The 24,502-nt window shown below is 43.8% G+C and overlaps 1 protein-coding gene across 4 annotated transcripts in view; it reads right to left on the reverse strand.

Moving 5' to 3' along the window:
* The window catches only part of Gprk1 (G protein-coupled receptor kinase 1), a 235,484-nt gene that overhangs the window by 11,820 nt on the left and 199,162 nt on the right, over positions 1–24,502 (reverse strand). Inside the window, exon 14 of one of the 4 annotated variants that reach the window (XM_033378237.1) lies at positions 19,208–19,235. The exons of the other annotated variants lie outside the window; for them this stretch is intronic. Within the exon in view, the coding sequence (XP_033234128.1) occupies positions 19,223–19,235 (13 nt within the window). The 3' untranslated portion in view covers positions 19,208–19,222. Of the gene's footprint in view, positions 1–19,207; positions 19,236–24,502 lie in introns of those variants that run through there. 4 annotated transcript variants of the gene reach the window in all.

The raw sequence follows: 24,502 nt of genomic DNA on the forward strand, positions 1-24,502 counted from the left end.
TGCTGCTGAAATCGCTGTCACTGATCTGATCACTTTCGCTGTGGTCGATTCCGTTGTCGCTGCCGCTAGTTATTTTGCCACTTGTATTTTTTTCAATTGCTGGCCATTGAAAACTTTCGGATGTTTCGGATTATATTTATTAATTTTTTTTTTTCGATTTTCCGGTCTAAAAAACATCACCGTCTCAAAAAAAAATGTTATTTTCAATTACAATAGATATACATATGTAGTTATCTATTAAAAATACGGCTGTCCAGCTCGTATTTTTCCAAATTATTTATTGAAATTTTCGTTTTATTAATTTATTCTATACTCTCCTACAGGAACGAGATCAGAATTTTTTATTTTGCTACCTTTAGCTGTCAGTTAACTAAACACTGCTCATTCTCAAAGGAGCTGGCTTAACTCCGTACTCTTATCCCAGTGGGGAAATAACGGAGAGTCTCGAAGGACCAAAATGTTAAGATCTTAAAAGAAAAGTCTAGACATTTGCGAGTTGAGTTGTAAATTCAAACTAAATTTTATTCTTAAAATCAGAGCCTTGAATGTGATTTAACATCGAGGTAGGGGGTAAAATTTTGTATTTTATAATGATTGTTAGACCTACACAAAGGATACATTTTACTTCGGGTGTCTATTTGAGTGCATGGTTACATTAGTGTTATTTTAGGACTGTACAATAATATTTTTATGTTTAAACAACAGATCTATCCCAATTATTACCATACTACCATACTACCATACTTGGTTTTTATACCCGATACTCAAAATGAGAATACATTTGTGGTGCAAGTGTGTAACATTTCCACGATATATTTCTATACGTAAGTAGGGGATGGATTGGAGGGGATGTCGAGGTCACGGCCGGTGGGGATTCTTTGGTTCCGTGCTCATTCGGTAACTTGGGGGGTTCGTTTGACCGCGTCTCGACTCCTACTACATAAACTTTAAAATTTTAGAATCCCGTGACTCTACAGGGAGCGAACTCCGAAAACAACACTATGCCTATTCCGAGCATAACGGACATTAAATGGCACAATCATAGGGCGTACCCGAAAGTACTAGGGGCTTTCGTCGGCGTGTTCCAAACTTTCGCGGGCGTGAGGTCTTGCGATGGAAGTCGAACCACACGATTCTATACCCACCCTTCCATGATTTCCAGTGGTGCGAAGGTTCTGGAAATCCCTAAAATTCTTACCCTACCCCATTACGTCACCCTGTCCCTAGGAAATTATAAGTCTACTCCATGTTCATTGCTAATAAAATTCAATATATTTCGTTGTACTTCATCATAGACATGTTGCTTCAATCAAAAACTAGCAAACCAAGTTTCACTTCCAAAAATAACACAAGTATGGAACTACAATCAGCAGGCAACTCAAGAAAAAAAATTAATGGAATGAAAAAAAAATAGGAGGCTTAATCCCTAAGGAGGAAAAAATAATTTATAGATATAGGTATATATAAACGGTGGAGTATAAATAGAAAATATAGGAATATAATATAGGATATTAGAAATAAGTAAATTAGGTATGTATAAAGGAAAAAAAATAAAAATCAAAAAAATTTTCAAAAGCAGCGGGGGTCATACCAGCGATCAGCAATGGTGAGCCAAAACGAAATTTAATTAAACATTATAAATTTATTTATTTTTTTTTCTGGGTTGAGGAGATTTTTTTTTCTATGTTGGTTAGTGTATTGCTTGGCTACGTTTCCATGCAGGGAATACGAGCAATGCAAGCTTAGCAGAATTGGCACCGAAGAGAGACCGAAAAGCTTCGAGCGTGTGGAACGCAAGCGTTGCGCTCTCTTATCAGCAGCGGCTGGCCGCTGCGCATGCGTTTGAGATTTTGACGAAGACAGGCGCAAAGGAGAAAATTGAAATTGGGTCACTTACGGCTTCCATACAGTGGTCCCTCGCTGAAAGGTGCCTTTCGTTGTGGAGCTGTGGAAACCCTTTTAATGTGCCCAGGTCGTCCCAGGATTGGTAAATAGGGGGGGTATGAAAAAGGTTTTTATACCCGATACTCAAAATGAGTATTGGGGTATATTAGGTTTGTGGTAAAAGTGGATGTGTGTAACGTCCAGAAGGAATCGTTTCCGACCCCATAAAGTATATATATTCTTGATCAGCATCAATAGCCGAGTCGATTGAGCCCTGTCTTTCTGTCTGTCCGTCCGTCCGTCCGTCTGTCCGTCCCCTTCAGCGCCTAGTGCTCAAAGACTATAATTGTTAGAGCAACGATGTTTTGGATCCAGACTTCTGTGATATGTCACTGCTACAAAAATATTTCAAAACTTCGCCCCGCCCACTTCCGCCCCCACAAAAGACGAAAATCTGTGGCATCCACAATTTTCAAGATACGAGGAAACCAAAAACGCAGAATCGTAGAGAATGACCATATCTTTTACACTGCGGAATCTGAATTGGATCGTATTATTATTATAGCCAGCATCAAGAAAACAATTTCATTTTTTCTCGCCCTGTCTCTCTCTAACACACACGTAGCATAGGCGGCTTTGCTTAGAGTAAAACATTAGCGCCTAGATCTCAGAGACTATAAAAGCTAGTGCAACCAAATTTGGTATCCACACTCCTAATATATCGGACCGAGACGAGTTTATTTCAAAATTTCGCCACACCCCCTTCCGCCCCCGCAAAGGATGCAAATCTGGGGATATTCACAAATCTCAGAGACTATTAAAGCTAGAGTAACCAAATTTAGTATCCGCACTCCTGTTAGATCTCACTATAAAACCTTTATCTCAAAATTTCGCCCCACCCCCTTCCGCCCACACAAAGGACGAAAATCTGTTGCATCCACAATATTGCAGATTTGAGAAAACTAAAAACGCAGAATCATAGATAACGACCATATCTATCAGATTGCTGAATCAGATCAGATCATTTTTATAGCCAAAGGAAACAAATCAATTTGCAGTGGCTACGCAGCGCCCGACGTCACGCTCAGACTGATTTTCTGTCTCTCTCGCACGCACTCTTTGTCGTGTCGTTTAATATTAGACGCCGCCTGCTGGAGGGTAGCCATACTGACTTAGTATCGGGTATAACCGTAGAGTTGCGGTCTCCGAACTCACAACGTTCCCCCTCGTTTTTTTTGTAGTCTGTTACTTTATGATTAAGTTTTTCGCAACCCGCAAAAATAAATTCCGTTTTGGGAACTTTCACATTCACGCCTATCAAGGTAGGGCTGTGAGTCAGAGTTAAGGAAAGTTACATAGTCATATAAGTGCTCAGAAGGAACCAAAAAGAAAATTACAATTAAAACACTATGCTACGAAATCTGGGTCCGGATCCGTGGCGGCGTCTTCTAGGCCGTCGCAGACAGCGAGTTAGCTGCGCATAGGGGGGGGGGGGGTTGATCTCTATGCCCTCTATGCACTCTATGCGCGTACGTTAGATATGGCGCAAGGGTTAGGGCCGGTGGAGGTTATGTCGCCGGGCAGGTGGATGCTTCAACGACTCCAAAAGGGAAAACAAATCTCGGCCCCACACCAAGGTCGACTCCGAAGAGTACTCCCGTCAAGGGTGGGAGTTTGGTGTGGGTGGGGCAGAACTTTGGGAGAGCCGGGTGGCTACCGCTCGGGGCCAGGGCACTATGGGCGAAACAGAACCAAAACCACGGGGGCTAAGAAAAAAATCTAAATTTTCCCTACAGGGCACTTTTACATACCGGTTTTTTCGGACTTTTCGAGTGTTGGGTTCTCCTGGCAGAGCTGTGGGACGCACGGGTTTGCAACAAGAACAACACTTGCTGGCGAGGCGAGGCAAATATGCACTTTTCGCCAGGGTAGTTTCTTGCCAGTTTTCTCGGCGCACGATTATTAATTTTCGCCCGATTTTTGCGGCGCGCCCACCGTGTGGGATTTTCCCCGTTCCGTTTTATTTCTTTTCGGTTTGTCTTTGTGGCACTTATTTGGGTTACTTTTCTTTTCTTTTGGGCTTACACGTGGTCGATTTAGTTATATATTTGCTACCGAAGCGGAGATAGCCACCGGCTGCACAGATTCAAATTTTCGAAAGAGAACGTTCTGGTGCTTTTGCACTGCTTAAATAAGAGCTTACCGATCTTAAATCTCGGCAGCTCAGCTCAGCTGTTCCCTAACTCGAGCTTGCTTGCACCCACCCCAACTATACTATGCCCTGCAGCGATAATTGGCCCAAGGTTATTGCATGCGATATCCGAGCACCATAGCGATAACCTATTTTGAATCGGTATTGTCCAACCGCAACCGTTACAAGTGGATGTGTGTTACATCCAGAAGCGTTTCCGACCCCATAAAGTATATACTATATGTATAATATATATAGTATATAGAATATATACTTGATCAATATCAATAGCCGAGTCAATTAAGCCATGTCTGTCCGTCCGTCTGTCCGTCCCTATGAGCGCCTAGTGCTCAGAGACTATAAGAGCGAAATTTTGTATTCACACTTCTGTAAGATAAGATACGAGAAAATTAAAAGTGCACAATCAAAGAGAATGACCATATCTACCAGATTGTCGAATATGGATCACATTTTCTGTCTCTCCCGTACGCACTCTTTGTCGCTCAATATAGCCATACTGACTATTTATCGAGTTCTCTTCTCTCCACATCGTTCGTTCTCTTTCGTAGTGATCAGACGCGTTTTTTTTTTGCGCTCCGCATTTCTTCCTTTTGTTTCGAATAAACAGCCGGTGTTTTCCTAAATAAACTTTAATTAACTTCCTAACCAGCCAACAATCTGGAAACCTATTCTATTCCGCGAGTGCATGACTTTTGATTTCTGTTAAAACATTGTTTAACTTTTTATTTTTCTGCGTCGGCTTGTCGTTTTTGTGTTGTTGCAGTGAATTAGTACGCATTACAATGCATTGGAGTCCGCTCTCGTCTGGTAGCTTTTGTTGTGTTATCACTCTCTCCCTATCACCTAAACTTAAATAACTGTTCTTTCTCTTTTTCTCTCTCGCTCTCGTAACTTTCTGTTCAGTAGCTCTCTCTCTCTCTCTCATTAGCTACTGCTGCAACTGTTCTCCTCTCCTCCTATTAGCGTTTGTCTGGCACACTGGTTTGATAGCCATTTGTTTTGAAATATTATTTGATTTTAATTTCAATTTTTTTCAAATTTTTTAATATGGAGTTTCTGTTGTATGTGCCAAAAAATCATGCAATAAGCAGATCACCCACGATCAGCCGATTATCCCCTGCTGGCTCTGCGACAGCGTAGTGCACGCTGGATTTTCTGGCCTTGTGAGTGATGCCATATCAAGGCGTAATGGTTTGCACTACAGTTGCGAGGCATGCCGTGCGGTGGAGAAAGACATGGTAGCTTTTATGAGGCAGACGCGGAGTGGCTTTAAGGAGCTGACCGTTGGTTTTAAAAACCAATACGATCGGCTCCTAGCCATGGAGTCTCAGTTTAGCGGTTTAAAACTTCTGAATGAGTCTCCGAGGCGCAAAAAGGTCACTCCGCGGGATCTGCAAGTGCCAACCGTCACTCAGCCGTGCGCCGCCGAAAAACTGACTCCGACCACTCCAATTGTGCAGCAGTTGATCTCGTTTGCCACTCCAAGGGCAACGACAGCTGCTGGCGATGCAGATTCGGTAGCCGAATTCATCGCCTCGGAGAATGTGCAGCCAAGTACGACTGCAGCGTCCATGTCCGTAGTGTCCGTAAGTTCGCTAGTTGTCCCGTCTATCCTGATCCCACCAGTAAATAGACGTTCCGGACCTCCGGATATTGCCACCACAGGTACTAGGCCTGTGGTGACTAAACCACTGGTGGGAGTCCCACCAAAACGACAAGTTTTTGTTTCACGGCTGGCCACTGACCTCACATCTAATGATGTAATTGCTTTTATTTCAATTTGACACCATTTGCTCTGCCAAATTTTGGCCGGAGCATTTGGTGGTGAAGGAGTTTAAGGTTAAGATTCTTCTTCTTCCCCCCATAACTCTTACAAATCTTTCCAGTGTGCCATCCTCAACCTCATCTTCCTCATCTTCCCGTCCTGCTTCCACCTCTCAAAAACCTAACTTCTCTTTTAGTGACTTATCCGAATGTAAGAGGCTTACGTAGTAAGCTCAGCATTGTTTTCCGGGATAGTGTTGCATTTGCTCCCCACGTTATTGTGTTTACTGAAACCTGGTTAAAGCTGGACATTCTTAGTTCCGAGGTTTTGGCAGGTCGGTACACAACTTTTAGAAACGACCGTTTGTCTCGACGTTCAGGAGGTGTTCTGATTACAGTGGACTCTAACTTCACGTCGGAGCACTTCACAGTCCAAGTTCAATAGGAACTGGAATTCTAGTGTGTAAAACTGATTCTTCCCACTTTCGCGATTTTCATTACTTGCTCGTATATTTAACATTCTTCGAATATCTCAATTTATGAGCAGCACTTGTCCGCTTTAACCGCTGTTTCTTCCTCGCTATCAGATAAAGATCATATGATAGTGCTTTGTGACTTCAACTTGCCAGGAACTGTTTGGTCTTCGGTAAACGAGTCTAGTATCCTAGTGCCCATGTCACGACATGACTTTGTTGACGGCTTGCTTGACCTGTCCCTGTCTCAAGTCAATCATGTGAAAAATTCCCTGGGTCGATTGCTTGATCTGTGCTTTGTATCGGATCCGACCATAGTGTTGTTAGCCCGAGCCCTTCCGCTCACTATACCTGAAGACGCCTACCACCCTACTTTCGAGGTGTCGCTAGATATAGGACCAACTATATTGGATCGGTCGAGTAGACTACCTGAACGTGTACGCTGCTTTCGTAAAGCCGAGTTTGCGAAGCTTAATAACCTCATTAGGGACTTTGATTGGTCCGCTTTGTACTTGTGCACTGATGTCACAAAAGGCACAAACATTTTTTACAATGCTCTTGGCACATTTCTTTATTATTGTGTCCCGCTTTCTTGTCCGATTAGATCTGGAAAACCCCCTTTGTTTACCAAAGAGTTATCCAGTCTAAAAAACTTAAAATCAAGACTTTATAAAAAAGTCTACTTCTCACTCTCGATGTGTAATAGCTCGGTCAAACTTTTCAGTTCTTAATGCTCAATGCTATAAGAACTACCTATCTCGATGCAGGATACGTTTTTCTCAGGACCCTAAACAGTTTTACTGCTTCGTAAACAGTAAGCGTAGAACGTCCGCACAACCATCCTCGATATCATTTTGTAATACGTCGGCAAATAATGATCAGGCAATTGCCGATATTTTTGCCCAATTACTCTGGTCATCCGTACCCATACGGTTTACCGAGGTCGAACGCCATTTTCAGTCCCTTGTTAAATGAATATTCCCTACTTCATGATCTTCGACTAGTTAAGCCGGTGTTTTCACCGGGTCCAGACGGGGTTCCAGGTTGTGTACACCCTATTTGGTGGTTCTCTTGAGAGAATTACCCTGGTGGATGATCTTGGTATTTTATTACACGCAAAGTTAAAGTTTTCTGAACACATTTCTACCATGGTTAATAAGGCCATGGGCGTGTTTGGGTTTATAAAGAGGTGGTCAAAAGAATTTGACGTATGATGACCTCAGTAGAAAGTACACCAGGACGTTTAGAATCAGTACAGAACAACTTTTTAAAACACTTTGCTCAGCGGGGCCTTAACTGGGATGCGGGTGTGAGACTCCCAACTTACTCCTTAGTTAACTGTAGAAAAATGCTTGGTGTGATTTTCATGCACATCTTGATCGAAGGTGACATAGAAGGCCTTGATCAGTTGAGCCGCATAAGCTTCACGATACCTATTAGACTCACTAGAAATTATTTATTATTCCTTGCATGAACCGTTTAGGGTCTAATGGTCTTATAATTTCTCACATACTTTTCTCGTAATTAGTAATTGTAGTGGTATTTGTATTTTGAATGCATGCTTAGTTCTCCTAGTAATATATTTATTTATTTAATTAACAATTATCTGTTAATCATGGTACTTAATTACAAAAGGAGGAAAGATGAGAAGTTACAAGTTAGTTAAATTAAGGGGATTATAAATATTGCATGCTATTAGTTTAAAGGATAGTTCAGGGGATAAGGTATGACAGAAGGAGTTATAATTATGGCATGTTCATGTTCATGTTCGGCATAATTAGACCTACATATGGGTAAGCGGATTGGCCTAAAAGTACGGGTAGGTCTAGATTGGACGGCCAAATCAATCTGACCCAAGAGAGTTTGGGAGTCAACAATCCCGAGAAGAAGCTTGTGCACGAACATTACTCTTCAGTTGCAGAAATATGCGTAATTAATAGTTTATAATACCCGTCGGCATAGCACAGTGACACCGTGACACAGTTTTCTATTTAACATGTAATATAATACCTCACGACAACACACTAGGCACTGCAGTGAGTTCTTCTGACATTGCACTCTCTCCGCAGAGGGCGAAGACAGCGGTGCAATTGCTGACCATCAAAATGTCGCAATTGCCCACCAGAAACTAAAGTTATCCGTAATACACAAAACATACATTTTACAAACTCAGCACTTTTGTACCTTTTGTTACCTATAAATAAGAATAATTTGTATTAATAAAATCAGTATCAGCAACAGTACCATAACTGCCTGTCACTCATCTTCCATCGCAATCATCAGAGGCTGTCGCCGTCTCTTCAGACCCTCCCTTGTGCACCGTAGGATACCCACTCCGCAGTCCAACTGGTTCAAGTTCTAGTTGCGACGACCAAACTGTAGACGGTTTATGTACCGTATGCAACCCAGCTTCCTACACACACACACACATTAACATTTGGTGACCCCGACCTTGGTCATCCTTTCAAGCTGTCAGACAAGCTACAGTGAAAGGATTCGATCTGGACATCAGATTGAAGCAGTCAACAGGACATCTTCAATAAAAATTTGGCATCAGGCCATACACTTACGGTAGCATCTCCTACCAATAAGTATCACTTTGGCAAATCTGACATATTCAGGTTATCAGCCAACAGAAAAATAGCTATAGAATTCGATTACCACCAAGGTAATCAATTTTTGTTGTTCCGTGCGTTCCATAAATTGGAAACAGCACAAATCCCTCCATCCAACACATCACCTGTACTATTACCTTTCTGACCAACAACGGTTGCGATTCGGAGCGTATGCAGCTGCAAAGCAAATAAAACACTCCCAACGGGTCAAAAAGTAATAAGTACAAACAGATAGAATGGATACACATATGGAGGCAGAAGCTGCCGCTACAATGGCAATGGATGTGCAACAAGAGATTGGTGAGGAAATATCGAGGTGCATTCAGAACTTTAAAAAAGATTCCCAAGAACGAAAGCAAACGGCCTCTTATTTTCCTCGCAGCAGTCCTCGAAGGATTACAGCAAACTGCTTTCACTATGTCGCCGACAAAAGGCCATAGTAGAGTCCGTTAAACGCAATCTGAAACAACTTTCAGAGGCGGAAGGACGCACATCAAATGATTTGATAAAATCACTATGGACTCAAGCGCAGGAAGTCCACTTCACAATTCATGAGGAATACGAGAACCCAGTGGAAGGAGGATATGACATGGAATCCTACCTAACACTGGAAAGTAAGGTCCAAAGAGCATTGGCAAAATCAGCCACACCAAACACGGATAACGTGCAGCTTCCACGCATCAGCATACCAAAGTTTGATGGGGATCTATTAAAATGGACCCAGTTCTTCGATCTGTTCTCATGCATGGTGCATGAGACCAACATGCCTACGGTGAAAAAGATGTGGTATCTTAAAACCACCGTTACCGGCGAGGCAGAAAGATTGATTCGACATATCGATCTAAAGGAAGAAAATTATGAAGCCGCTTGGGAAATACTAGTTGACGCATACAACAATCCCAGAGATGTGTCGAATACGGTACTGAACCGCTACCTCAATCACCAAACAATTAATGACGATCCCAAGTCATTAAAAGAGTTGTATATAACAACCATAGAATCCCTTGCATCACTAAAGGGATTAGGCATCAATGTATGTACATGGGATCCGATATTGATTGCCATTATCAGAAACAAACTGGATGTAACAAATAAGGCCTTGTATGAGCAATACTTGGGAAGCTCAAAGGACATTCAGGCGCTGGATACGATGCTTCAGTTCTTGGAGCAAAGAATTCGGGTTCTAGGAACCAGTAAGAGGCCACCAGCATCAAGGAGAGAGCCAAAAGGCACGACATGTGCATCGGCAAACACAGGGAGAGCGCGAGCACCCTTATGCACATTCTGCAAGAAAGCAAGCCATTGGCTCTACGGATGCGAAGAATTTCGCTCCAAATCTCCATCAGAACGACTAAATTGGGTACAAAAACAAAAAATGTGCGTTAATTGTTTTAGAACAAATCACAAAACAAACGCATGCCCTGGTCGAAACTGCTTCAAGTGTGACAAGAAGCACAACACGATGCTACATTTGGAAACAGCATCAGGCGCAGCAACAGAATCAAGAACCCCGACGGTTGGTGCAGCAAGTAACAATAGTTACAATCTTCGGGCCACAGCAAAGGTGGCAGTAGAAGCCGAAAACGGGCAGGTTGCTAATTTCAGAGCACTGCTAGATTCAGGATCACAGATAAACTTGATATCTGAACGAATGGCATCAATGTTGTCACTCACACTAAAAGACACAACATTACGGATCGAAGGAATTGGAGGTCAATCAAAGACCAGCAGAGCACGAGTAAATGTGCTCATGAAATCCCTTCACAATGGTTTTACGCAAAGAATTGAAGCGTTCGTATTACCACAGATAATAGCTGACCAACCAGCTCAGGCACTCGATTCAGAGAGCTTAAACATACCAAGCAGGATCTCACTGGCAGATCCAAACTTCCATACGCCAGGCAAAATCGACATGCTAATCGGAGCCGAGCATTATTACTCGCTGCTGCTACCAGATCAACAGCAGCTAAGGACAGGAGGCCAGTTGCTACAAAACACGAAACTGGGATGGATTGTGGCAGGAAAAGTCAAATCTGCCCACAATTCCTCACCCATTTGTGCAACGGGAGTAAACGAGCTCATGGAAAGATTCTGGACTCTAGACAATCTAGAGACGGAAGACAAACCACGCACTCCAGTGGAGGCACGATGTGAAGCTCATTTTATAGAAAATCTTCAGACAGCTTCAGACGGCCGTTTTATTGTAAAGCTCCCATTTTCCGAACATTTTTTCAGCCCTGGGGGAGTCGTTGGAAACCGCAACAAAAAGATTCCTAGCGTTGGAGCGGCGAAGCTCAACAGAAACTTGGAAGAGTTATGTGGACTTCATGGAAGAGTATGAAGGACTAGGACATATGAAGATTGTGCAAGCATCAAAAGTTCCCAAAAGGCACTACTTCATTCCACATCATTGTGTACTCAAACCTGAGAGCACCACCACAAAGCTTCGGGTAGTATTCGATGCCTCATGCAAATCAACAAGCGGGAAATCTTTAAACGACATTCTGCAGGCTGGACCCACCGTTCAGAGCGAACTTATGTCTATTCTGCTACGATTTCGAATTCATAAGTACGTATTCACAGCAGACATTGAAAAGATGTACCGGCAAGTGTGGATGAATCCGGAGGATCAATTCCATCAGATGATAGTCTGGAGAAACAATCCATTCTAAGAGATCAGGTACTATCGCCTGAAAACAGTAACATATGGGACAACAGCTGCTCCGTTCCTAGCAACGAAATGTCTGGATCATTTGGCAATACAATACAAAGACAGACTACCAGTCGGATCAACAACATTAAAAACCGATTTCTATGTTGACGACTGTCTAACTAGCGCAGACACAATTCCAGAGGCAATTCATGTTAAACAAGAACTAAATAAGATATTGCTACCGTCCGTGCTCCAACAATGAGCAACTTCTCCAAGGAATCCCCAAAGAGGATATTGTAACCGATGTAAAACTAGGAGAGACAATAGAGCACTACAGCGTGAAAACTCTGGGTCTCATCTGGATGCCGAAGAAGGATACATTGTGTGGACGAACACAGAAAAGCCAGGCTACACGCATCACCAAACGGGTGGTATGTTCCGAACTGGCCCAAATCTTTGACCCACTAGGACTCTTTGCACCGGTGGTAGTAAAAGCAAAAATCTTCATGCAACAACTTTGGGAGCTCAAACTGGATTGGGATGACGAATTACTATTACAACACCAAACCGAATGGAAAGAATGCCGGGACGACTTACAAACATTGAACAAAATGCAAATTCCCCGGCATATCTACGATGGTAAAATTCCAGTTACCCAAGAACTCCATACGTGTGTAGATGCATCAGAACGAGCATATGGCGCAGCAGTATATGTACGCGCTACATACAAAAACAACCAAGTGTCAGTAAGACTGCTCTGTTCGAAATCACGTGTGGCGCCGATAACCAAACAATCGCTACCACGCTTAGAACGTGTCATCGGCCAACAACGCAGACCATGTCCTGTCGAGAGGAATATCAGCAAGCAGACTGGCAGATCACAATTTGTGTTTATATGGACCAGTATTCCTGCACGGATCTCGAGACAACTGAACGAAGGCACCCAACATAGAACCCAGCAATCTTGAGAGAAAAGCTAAACATATAAGCTTGGCAATCACACCTAGCGCACTTGGGGACGAATTATATACTTGCAGACATAGCAACTCGTTTCACAAACTGCAACGCATTGTGGCATATATGTTACGCTTCTGCTACAAAACCAACAGAGCGAACACCACGACGCTCTGTGCAGAAGAACTGACTCACGCCCGCACTATAATCCTGCGAACCATACAACAAGTCGAGTTTACAGCAGAGTTAAAACAATTCCAACGCTATAAGACTGTGGATAGAAAGATCTCGATCATATCGTTATCTACCTTCCTAGGAGACGATGAGCTCATCCGAGTTGGTGGTAGACTTGAAAAAGCTCTACTTCCATACAACGCAAAACACCCAGTTTTGCTGCCTTACAATGACCCAATCGTCAAAATGATCTTGCGGGAGCTACATGAGGAAAACATGCATTGTGGTGCTCAAGCATTAAGGGCAATCGCAAGACAACAATATTGGATTATCAATGACAAGACAATGGTTAGAAGCATCATCCACAGCTGTGTTAGATGCACCAAGGCTAGACCAAAGCTGATGCACCAGATCATGGGCAATCTCCCAGCACAACGAGTCACACAAGCACGCCCGTTTCTTAATGCAGGCGTCGACTACTGTGGACCAATCTCGATCCACCATAAGATCCGACGCAAAAGACCAGATAAGGCATACATCGCCGTGTTCTGATGCTTTTCCACAAAGGCAGTGCACCTGGAGCTGGTAAGCGACCTGACTACAGAAGCATTCTTGGCTGCTCTGCGTCGATTCTTAAGCAGACGTGGGAAGTGCCAAACTTGTCATTGCGACAATGCAACGAACTTTGTGGGTGCAAACAACCAGCTTAAAGAATTAGAATATATTCAGCTCAAAGGCAAGTGCTCTGATCACGAATAATTGCAACAAAAAACAAGTGGATTTTAAATTCATTCCTCCCAGGGCTCCTTCGTTTGGTGGCCTCTGGGAAGCGGCGATAAAATCAGCAAAAAAGCTGTTGATAACAACCATTAACACAGCCTCATTGACATTTGAAGAACTAAACAAAGTGATAATCGAAATTAAAGCAATTCTCAATTCTCGACCCATCACTCCAATGTCATGGGCGCTCACCCCAGGACACTTCTTAATTGCTGAACCATTGACAACGCCACCTGACGTCAATACTGATCATCAAGGAAATACATTAGTAAAGCGCTGGGAATTGGTATCGCACCTAAAGCATTTATTCTGGAAACAATGGTCTACGGAATACCTCCAAGAACTGCAAGCTCGGCATATATGGAAGACCGCTTCACCAATCGTACCTGAAGGATTATTAGTTTCGGTTAAGAAAGACAACCTTCCAGTAATGAAGTGGCCAATGGGTCGCATCATTAAGACATATCCTGGAGAGGACAACCACGTACGAGTGGTTGACGTAAAGACAGCATCTGGTGTATACAAGCGCCCGATCACTCGTCTAGCGCCGCTAATTCCACACAGAGAACAAAAAAATTGTCACCTGCATTAACATCAACATTATTGGTGCTGTTGCTCATGCTTCCATTAGCATTGTCACAGTCAATAAATGTGACACAATTCGCAAACAAGGCTGGAATATTCTATGAGAAGCTTGGAACATCAAGAATAGCAACGTCTGAGTGGACCATGATCGTATACTATAACTTGGACCCATATTGGAAGGATATGCAACTAATGTCTGCTGGAATTTCAGAACTACGATACATGTGCCCTGAACTAAAAAATGTTTCGGCATGTAACTCCATAGTTAAACACTTTCACTACAAACAGGAAGCGTTTTAATAAAAAAGTCTCGAAAACGAAGATCGCCGCTGGATATCATAGGAAATGTAGCAAGCAGTCTTTTTGGTGTTCTCGACGCAAAATACGCAGAGGAGATGACTCAAGTAATTGAGAAAGTGAAAACCAATGAAGACTTTCTACTACATCTGCTCCAAAACCAAACATCAATTGTCGACGCGACAATAAACGTATTCAGAAAAGACAAGGTAACAACTGATAATCGCCTAAAAATTTTGGAACAGCATATGGCTACTATCAACCGAGAAAGAGGGTCATATCACAGCGATAATCTGACTCAAGCGCACTTAGGACCTTTAGCAGAATTAACCCTGCTCACAACAACTCTCCAACGAATGCAGTCCGACATATCTGATGTCCTAATCGGTATTCATCATCGGAGAATAAGCCCCACGCTGGTGACTCCCGAGCAACTAAGAGACCAACTAAACCAGATACGGAATCATTTGCCACAAGATGAAATGCTGCCGGTCACAACGAAAGAAGTGATTAAACTATACAGAATCATGCGAGCCGAAGGAACCCCGACTGCAAAACGCGTCATCTTCAAGTTGATGCTACCGCTGGTCTCAACAGCTCAGCTCGAAGTCTTCAGCATCATCCCAATTCCGTTTTGGGATTCAACTGGAGGCTGGAGCCTATTTGACCTCAGAACCGCCATAGTAACTGTGAACATCCACCGAGACCAGTTCATGGGCACTACCCAAAAGGAATTCCGACGTTGTCTTAAAGTACACAACGTTCATCTGCTTTGACCATCAGACGATCTTCAATGTGGACAATCGCTGTGAGTTTTAACTGTTTAACAATAAAACAGAAACACTGTGTCAGGTAACACACACAAAGGCTGACATGGTGTGGCTACGATGGCTCGGCGGGGCCAAAAAATACTGTCTGGTGGCAACACTGGACGTGAAAAACGCCTTTAACTCGGCATCCTGCGCACATTCGAAATCCCCGGATATATACAGGCGATGGTCAGTGACTATTTGGACAACAGATGGCTGTACGACACGGAAGAAGGCCCTCGGTCATACTCCATCACGGGAGGAGTCCCACAAGGATCTGTACTGGGACCACTACTGTGGAATACCATGTACGATGGAATTCTTCGCCTCAACTTCCAGCAAGGAGTCGAAATCGTGGGATTCGCTGGGCTCAGCTACCTCAAAACGGGCGATAAGGTACCTGGGAGTTATGCTGGACACCCGACTGTCGTTTAGAGAGCACCTGCAGCAGACAAACCAGAAGGCACACGGCGTAGTCATGGCGATTTCACGAATGATGCTGAACCACAGAGGCCCAAAATCAACGAGCAGGAGACTGCTATTTAACGTGGCCAAGTCATCCATACTATACGCAGCGCCAATATGGGCCCCGGCTACGAGGACCAAGAGCTACACTAAGGGCATTGAGTCGGACTTCAGACTCGGTGCCCTGCGGGTCAGCTTGGCGTTCCGTATTGTCTCCACAGAGGCAATAATGGTAATAAGCGGCATACCACCCGTAGAGCTTGCAGCGAAGGAAGCCAGCGAAATCCACAAGGGAAGAAAGGTCGCCAACACACAAGCAGACGCTAGAACGGCTAAGACCAGGGCGAGGGCTGAATGTCTCGAGAGCTGGCAACTCAGATGGGATAATGATGTTCCGACCGTTGGACCCACCGACTAATCCCCAACATTGCAGCATGGATGAATCGGCGGCATGGAGAACTTACGTTCGAACTGACACAAGTTCTCAGCGGCCACGGGTAAGGAGTACCTTCACCGCTTTGGCCACGAGGAAGATGGGCAGTGCAGCTGCTGCGGAACAATAGAAAACGCTGAGCATGTCCTGACCGAATGCGCCAGATTCTCAGAGGCCCGCAGGCGAGCAGAAGTCACCCTAGGGGTGCCCATTACGGTGGAAGGTTTGGTACCAAGAATGCTGGAAAACCAAGCAAATTGGACGGCGATATGCAGTTTTGCAACAGAAATCACTTCGGAATTGAGGCTAGCCAGCCTTGTGAAGCAATGCTTCACGGCAGTCCCACAAATCTGGTCCATATACATATGTATATGCTATATATTTTTATTATAACTTTTATATTCTAATATTTTATATATAAATATCCTATTTCTACTATGAATAAAAAAAAATAAAAAAAATGGTGTGGCTAAAAACTCAGCATTAAAATAAATGAATTTTCGCAACGCATTCTACAACTAAACTTCAAGCAGTATGTAACGGAGTTCCGTCAACCATAACACGGGAAGGAACTGGTCTACTCTCCATGTCCCCTGGTTGCACTGCTCGCAATACTGAAGTAAGCATCAGCACCTTCAGCACCACAATCAGCGAAGTAAAATCGACCTACACTCGGTTTGGTGACGTGAGCCCACCGGAGACATCATCCTCGCCACCAATGTGGCAACTGAAGAACCAGACATCAGACTTTCTTCAAGAACTTGATGATCTACGCCAGCAACTATCAGCCATCAATCATCACGAGCTGCCACACAATCTCACCACCGTGCAGCACCATCAACTCGCTGCCTATGCAGCCCTAGCAATATCAATTCTATTGATCATTGCCTACAGTTTCCGGAAGAAGTATCACCTATGGAAACCAAGGCCATCAAATCCCGACCCAGCCGTGTCATCACTCCATATACCCCTTGCACGCCGATTTGCCGTCGACTTGAACGATTCAGTTGCAGAAATATGCGTAATTAATAGTTTATAATACCCGTCGGCATAACACAGTGACACCGTGACACAGTTTTCTATTTAACCCTCTAACACGTAAGAGTGCCTTGAGACACTTATTATATTATTCACATTAGCAAAACACCTAAGAGCTTTTACATCATTTTAATATTTTTTGGCTGTTACTAACAAATACACCAATTACGAGAAGAAGGTTTGAAAGCTCTCAGAAGATTTTAACGGTACTTTTTATTTCCATGTGCACAGAACATGTGTTTTTTCCCGTGTCAAATTCGACCTGCGGCATTTTGTGTTTTGTTCTGCTTATAAAAGTAAATATATAAAACCAATTACAAGTTATCCGACTTGACTGATGAACAGTTGTTGGATTTGCTTAAGTCAGTACCGTCGGAAGAGGAAATGTCAAATGTATCAAGTGACGACGAGGACGACCTTAATGTGGCAGAAGCTCTGACCACTGCTTTAAAGGATGCTGATACCGTTTCATTTATGGACACTAATGTTGAAAATTTGCAAAATATAGTACAATCTAAGTCTACCCGGGAAACCGTAAAAAGGCCTAGATCGCCATTGACAACTATTGAAGATTCTGGTGGCTTCAATGGTTTTGGTAAGAAAACATAATTGCGATATGTTAAACAAAAGAGTAATAATTTATGTATAGGTATTGAATCAATAACAAAGGAGCCGACTAAAATGATATGGCGAAAGCAATGTATGCAGTTGAATGTCAATGACATAGCCTTTCGAGGAGACTCTACGCTGCCAGCTGAAATAATGGAGCTCAAGACTCCATTACAGCTATTTTTCTATTTTTTCGATTCAGAAATCTTGAATATGATCGTCGAGGAACAATGCGTGCGAATCGATTGCTGCTGGTCTGCTGGTATTTCAAACCAAAAACTATCCATGTCGTCCAATCAGTGGTTTCAACAATCGATCTTCACGAACAATCCAGTCACCATCCTGTCTGACAGAGCGGAGAATGCAGACTCTACTCTCTCAGCGACCTTCAAAGCTAGTGCTCAAACTAGGTGAAAAATCGAAGCATCCAATATCGGACTTGCGGTTTGACCAGCTAAATCATTTTCCGGATTGGTTGGGTCGAGAAAGTGAAAGAAGATGGTGCAAGTACTGTAAAACTTCACAAACGCACTAAATGCAATCTGCATTTATGTTGCTCAGCCAACAAAAATTGTTTTTCGAAGTATCATAAAAATAAACAAAATTAAACTCGCAATTGGGAAATTACTTTTTTATACTCAGAACCCCAAGAGTGCCTACAGGCACTTATTTACTTTTTCTCACCTTACAGGTAAACGAATGCTTGTACACTCTTTTTAAGTACATATTTGAGTTCAGAAGCCGAAATTAACTATAGAACAAATTATTTGAATTATTTTCTTCTATTATTTTATAAAATAGTCTTAGAGGATTAACATGTAATATAATACCTCACGACAACACACTAGCCAATGCAGTGAGTTCTGCTGACAATGCACTCTCTCCGCAGAGGGCGAAGGACAGCGGTGCGATTGCAGACACTAAAATTATCCGTAATACACACAACATATACATATTTTACAAACTCAGCACTTTTGTACCTTTTGTTACCTATAAATAAGAATCATTTTTATCAATAAAATCAGTATCAGAAACAGTACCATAACTGCCTGTCACTCATCTTCCATCACAATCACAATTTCTTTTGCACGGATTCAATAACAACCTGCTGCCCTTTATACTGCGGGCTATACACGAAAAAACAATACTCCTATATCGGACGTACTAATGAGATATACAGTTGTTTCGTCACGTGCGGGCTGTCAAACTCCTTGGACCAGCGCTTGATGAACGCTAAAACACTGTTGGAAGCTGTTGAGCTTTTTCGGCAACTCTGACTTCACATTTCTTTACATTTGCTAATGCCAATCACGATCACTCCAAATATCGAGCACGGAACGCATTTACTTATAAAAACATTCAGCTTACGCATTTTCCCCCCGCTCAGTTTATAGAAGCCGATCCCAACAGAAAGCAAGCTTCCTTCTTTCTACCCACTGTTTGACGCCATGGGACTCTTCCGCATCGGTGGGCGACTTCAGAATTCAGACTTGAAATATAAAGGAAATAATCTCTTATTGTTGCCTTAACCCAGGCAGCGCATCAATAATTATACATTATCATCATAAATTTTCTTAATGATGGTCCGTAATTTCTTCTAACAACGCTTCGCCAGCGATGGTAGCTATTGGAGGTATCAAGCCTGTACCGAATATCACAAAGAAGTGCGTGCGCTGGTTTCGCATGTGACCTAAACTTCTGGAGCAAGTCAAGGCCCCACTACCAACTGAGAGTGTGCAGCCAAGACGGACGTTTCACATAAGAGGCAGTATGGTTACCGCCCAACCTCCTGAAATGGATTTCTAGCTATCTTTGTTCCAGTTCTCAAAGAGTCCTCTTCAAAAACTCCCTCTCTTCACAAGTAAAGGTTTCTTCGGGAGTTCCACAGGGCAGCAATCTAGGCCCCTTACTTTTCACACTCTTTATTAATGACTTGCCTTTAGTATTAACATACTCTCGAGTACTTATGTATGCGGATGATGTTAAACTCTGTGTCCAGTACAAGGACATTTCATTTCATTCTCGCTTGCAATCCGATCTCAATAACTTTCAGTCATGGTGTTGTGCAAACTTGTTACACCTTAATGCCTCGAAATGCAAAGTTATGACATTTCATCGTTCTTGGACCCTTGTTGGCTCCTATGGCTATACTCTATGTGGTGGCTCTCTTGAGAGATTTTCCCTGGTGGATGATCTTGGTGTTATGTTAGACCCCAAGTTAAAGTTTTCCGAACACATTTCTACCATGGTAAATAATGCCATGGGCGTGCTTGGGTTTATAAAGAGGTGGTCAAAGGAATTTGACGACCCCTATATAACAAAGACTCTCTACACCTCGCTTGTTCGTCCGATCTTAGAATACGGCTCCTGTGTATGGTGCCCTCGGTACAAGGTACACCAGGACCGTATAGAATCAGTACAGAAAAACTTTTTACTCTTTGCTCTGCGGGGCCTTAACTGGGATGCGGGTGTAAGACTCCCATCTTCCTCTAGTAGACTACTATTAGTAAACCTCCCATCCTTAGTGAACCGTAGAAAAATACTTGGTGTGATATTCATGCACAACTTGATCAGGGGTGACATACACAGCCCTGATCTGTTGAGCCGCATAAACTTCACGATTCCTACTAGACTGACTAGAAATTTTATACCGTTGTTCCTTCCACTTTGTAGATCGAATTATTTCTTGCATGAACCGTTTTGGATCTTATGCTCGGATTATAATTCCCTCTACCATATATAGAATTATATCCACCACTAATTCTCTTCCTCTTATTAAATTACTAATCCTTACATACTTTTCAAGTAATTAGAAATTATAGTGGTATTTGTATTATGAATGCATGCTAGTTCTCTTAGTAAGTTTAGTGCTAATTTTCCTCGAATATTAGTCTAACAGCTATCTTTCAACGTCCAAGGGGAAAGAGATTCAGCAGCATATAGACATACATGGCCACAAATTTAATCAGCCTCAGTATACAAACATTGTCGGCAACTATCTAGCACTGCCACTCAATTGGAAATTCATTCCGCCCCCCTTGCCACATTGTGGAGTACAGTAAGAGGCTCTGTTAAGTCAACGAATTCTGTTCTCTCATTCCATGATCTTCGAGTGCTATCTACAATGCTTATTTGATTATTATTATTAATATTATCATTCTCTATTTTTATACCCGATACTCAAAATGAGTATTGGGGTATATCAGATTTGTGGTAAGGAAGGAATCGTTGCCGACCCCATGAAGTATATATATTTTTGATCAGCATCAATAGCCGAGTCGATTGAGCCATGTCTGTCTGTCCGTCCGTCCATCCGTCTGTCCGTCCCTATCAGCGCCTAGTGCTCAAAGACTGCAGTGGCTACGCAGCGCCCGACGTCACGCTCAGACTGATTTTCTGTCTCTCTCGCACGCACTCTTTGTCGTGTCGTTTAATATTAGCGGCGTCTGCCGGAGGAGAGCCGTACTGACCAAGTATAAATGTAGAGTTGCGGTGTCCGCAGCAACTCACAACGTACCCCCTCGTTTTTATTACAGTTTATAAGTTAAGCCAAGTACTTAAGGAGCTCATCAAAACACTGTATTTTATAGATATTACACATATAATTTCCCTTTCTAATTTACTTTACAATGTTATAATTTTTTTTTATATCTTATAATAAACTTGGCAAAAAACCTCTAGCTGAACCCTCCACGAGGGTGCCGGCTGGGCAATGGACACTGCATTATCCCGGGCAAGGGTAATGCACTGTCGCTTGCTCTGTTCGGGGTAATGCAGTGTCTAAGGAGCTAAGGCAATGGTCCAGCGTCTTCCCAATCTAAAGTCGGTGGAACTAAACCAGGGGCATGGCAAGAGGTGCCTGCCGGTCAGGCATAAAACGCTAGGGGGTGGTCCACCCGAAAAATATTAAGCGGTACGGACTTCCGGGCCAAACATGGAGGCCGATAGAGAGCAAAGACGGGTTGGGATGTCAACCCAAATGTCGGTGGAAAGCGTGACTGCTACCACTGGCGGGCACGGGGAGCAGCCATCCTCTCTGCGTGTCGCCAGCGGTCACACCTCGGGCATGGCGGGATCAGGCCATGTCAGTTGCAATACTACTGACACAAAATCAACGCGTTGCAGGGTGAGCCGCGCAGATGCCGCTATCGACACAGACTCGGGCCTGGAGAGCGCGCTATCCATTAGTAAGACAGAAGAGGAGAGTTCCGCTCGCCGGAACTAGGTACCAGCTCCCTGCGTAGGGAAGGGCCGAAGCGTTCCAGGAAGAGGATGAAGGCAAGTTACTGAGCCGACTCCAAGGCAAGGCGGATATCTCCGAAGAGAAAAAATCCAAGCTAGCCAGGAGGGCCGCAAACACTACGCGTAGCTGCCCCAGATGCAGGCAGCGAGATTCGCTAACAAGGTGGAGGAGATGTTGGTCACCAAGAGACATCTCATTGTGGCCTTGATCGATTGCAGCGATGAGAATGGGAAGATAACGGCGGCGCAATGGAAGCTAGTCGACGAGCAGCTCGTCGAGTCTCTCTTCTCGCGAATGGAGGAGGACCACAGCGCTCCCACGCGGCTTCCACGCGGCTCCCACGATGGAGCGGATGGCCGAACGGGGACAAGATCCTCAGATGGAACGACCCAACGCGGCAGTGGCTGGTGCAGAAGGTGCCCCAACTGGAAGTTCTGTGGTAGGGGGCCAAGCTGGAGATGTTTCACAGGGAGTTGATTCCGTCTATACCAAACGCGAAGGTGCTCTTCCCCATTACTGTCCAAGGAGAGCGAGAGCTGCTGCAGAGGCAGAATCCAGACGTGCCAACGGCAGAAGGAGGGGTCTACATGCTGGTAAAACATTACCCAAAGAGGGGAAAGCATGTAATATTCCAGATTAGCAAGGAAGCGGAGAACCTTCTGTATCCCAAGTTCGGGAAGAAGGCGTGGGACGTGAAAAAGAGCCACCTCGAGGATAAAGATGCGCACACCCTTCAGACAGGCGAGGCAGAGAAAATCCTAAGTCTGGAGACCATTTCGAGGCCGCCCAGGATCTTGTGCTGGACGACTCGGATGAAGACCTGACCTGACAATTATAGTCAACACGCCGTGTGAGGTGGAGTTAGCACCCTTGACACTAAGGGTGCTGCTCAACATACATAAGAGCATAGACAGAGCTCCTCATTGCCATGGAGCAAGGGCCCGCTGCCATAGCTTTAGTACAGGAGCCGTGGATTGCGTCAGGAACTTCTGTGGCCGGACTAGAGTCCTCAAACTACAACCTTCTCTACTCAACATCGGTAAGCAGGAACAGAACCTCCTTACTCGTACGGATGGGAATCCATGCTCACCTTATGACTCATACGGATGTCCTGACGGTAGTGATGCTGGAGAATGAGGAAAAGCGCCTTTTGGCAGCTTTCTGCTACATGGCACACGACAGGCCCGCAGCACCGGTAGAAATTAGGAGTCTGGTGACAGAAGCCGGCACCCAAAATCTCCAATTTCTCATTGGTGCAGACGACAACGCCCATCAGCAATGACATACGTGAATCACTCCTAGACTTTATATTATCCACTAACTTAGACGTATCAAATGTGGGGGAGGAACACAAAACTGGGTAAAGTTTAAAAAATCAGTTAGTTCGAAGCTCGCGAGTCCGCGACTCAGTGAAATCTGCGGAGGATATAAAGAAGTCCGTAGAGACCCTATTCAAGGAGTTACTGGATGCCTACCACGTATCGTGCAACCCTTCAAGAACAAAGAAGAGGTGCAAACCACTCTGGGGGAACCGAGATCTTTCTCTCCAAAGGAACAACCTCAAGGAATTTTTTAAGATATCCAAACAAGCAAACGAAGGGATCGTCAATGAGGAATACAAAATCCTACTTAGGAGCTACAAGAAAGAAACACGTAAGGCACAAAGAAACTCGTAAAGCAGCTTCTGCTCCAACATCGAAAAAGTACCTGAAACCGCAACACCGGAAGCTGTTTTCAAACAGCCCAAAGATGTTTTTACCCCATGGCTTTGTGCAATATACTCAGCATGTCTAAGTACGGGCTATATCCCTATCCAATGGAGAACCTCGGGAGTTGTCTTCCTACCGAAGGCAGTGCAGCCGTGTTAGTCCCAAGAAGTTTAGAACGATAAGCCCTAAATCCCTTCTTAAAAAAAAATGGAAGAGATGTTGGATTTTCACTCGTTAGTTGTAGTCGAGTACAATCGAACGCGGCTCACTTAGGCACACCTCAGGGTGGTGTCCTGTCTCCCCACAGTGGAATATGGAGGTCGACGACCTCAGCATGATGCAGGTGAAATAAGAGAGTGGGCGGAACAAGTAGGACTCAGTATCAACGCGGACAAAAGGACCTCATCCTCTTTACCAAAATGTACAAGGTGCTGATCCATTCTATCCAAAAATTGACCAAACTAGGCTGACCCCAAAAACACAGGTCAAATACATGAGCACAGTACTGGACAGCGAATTTTCATGGAAAACCCTTGCAGTTTATCCATCTAAGAAAATGCTCAACCACATGGGGCCTGTCATCTGCTCTAATGCACTGGAATTGCATCTCTGGTGTGACCAACTCTGCTGGTGTCCTAGTGTGGTGACAAGCTACCGAAAAGAAAACATACCATACCAAACAGCTTATGCAAAAAACTCAGCGACAGGCTCTGCTCTATATTAAAGGATCAGCCCCAACAAAAGCACTCGAAACTGTACTTGGAATCCACCCCCTGGACATTCACACTCGCCTGATTGCAGGAAA

The sequence above is a fragment of the Drosophila pseudoobscura genome, chromosome 3, assembly GCF_009870125.1.
Source record: "Drosophila pseudoobscura strain MV-25-SWS-2005 chromosome 3, UCI_Dpse_MV25, whole genome shotgun sequence".
Taxonomy (NCBI): domain Eukaryota; kingdom Metazoa; phylum Arthropoda; class Insecta; order Diptera; family Drosophilidae; genus Drosophila; species Drosophila pseudoobscura.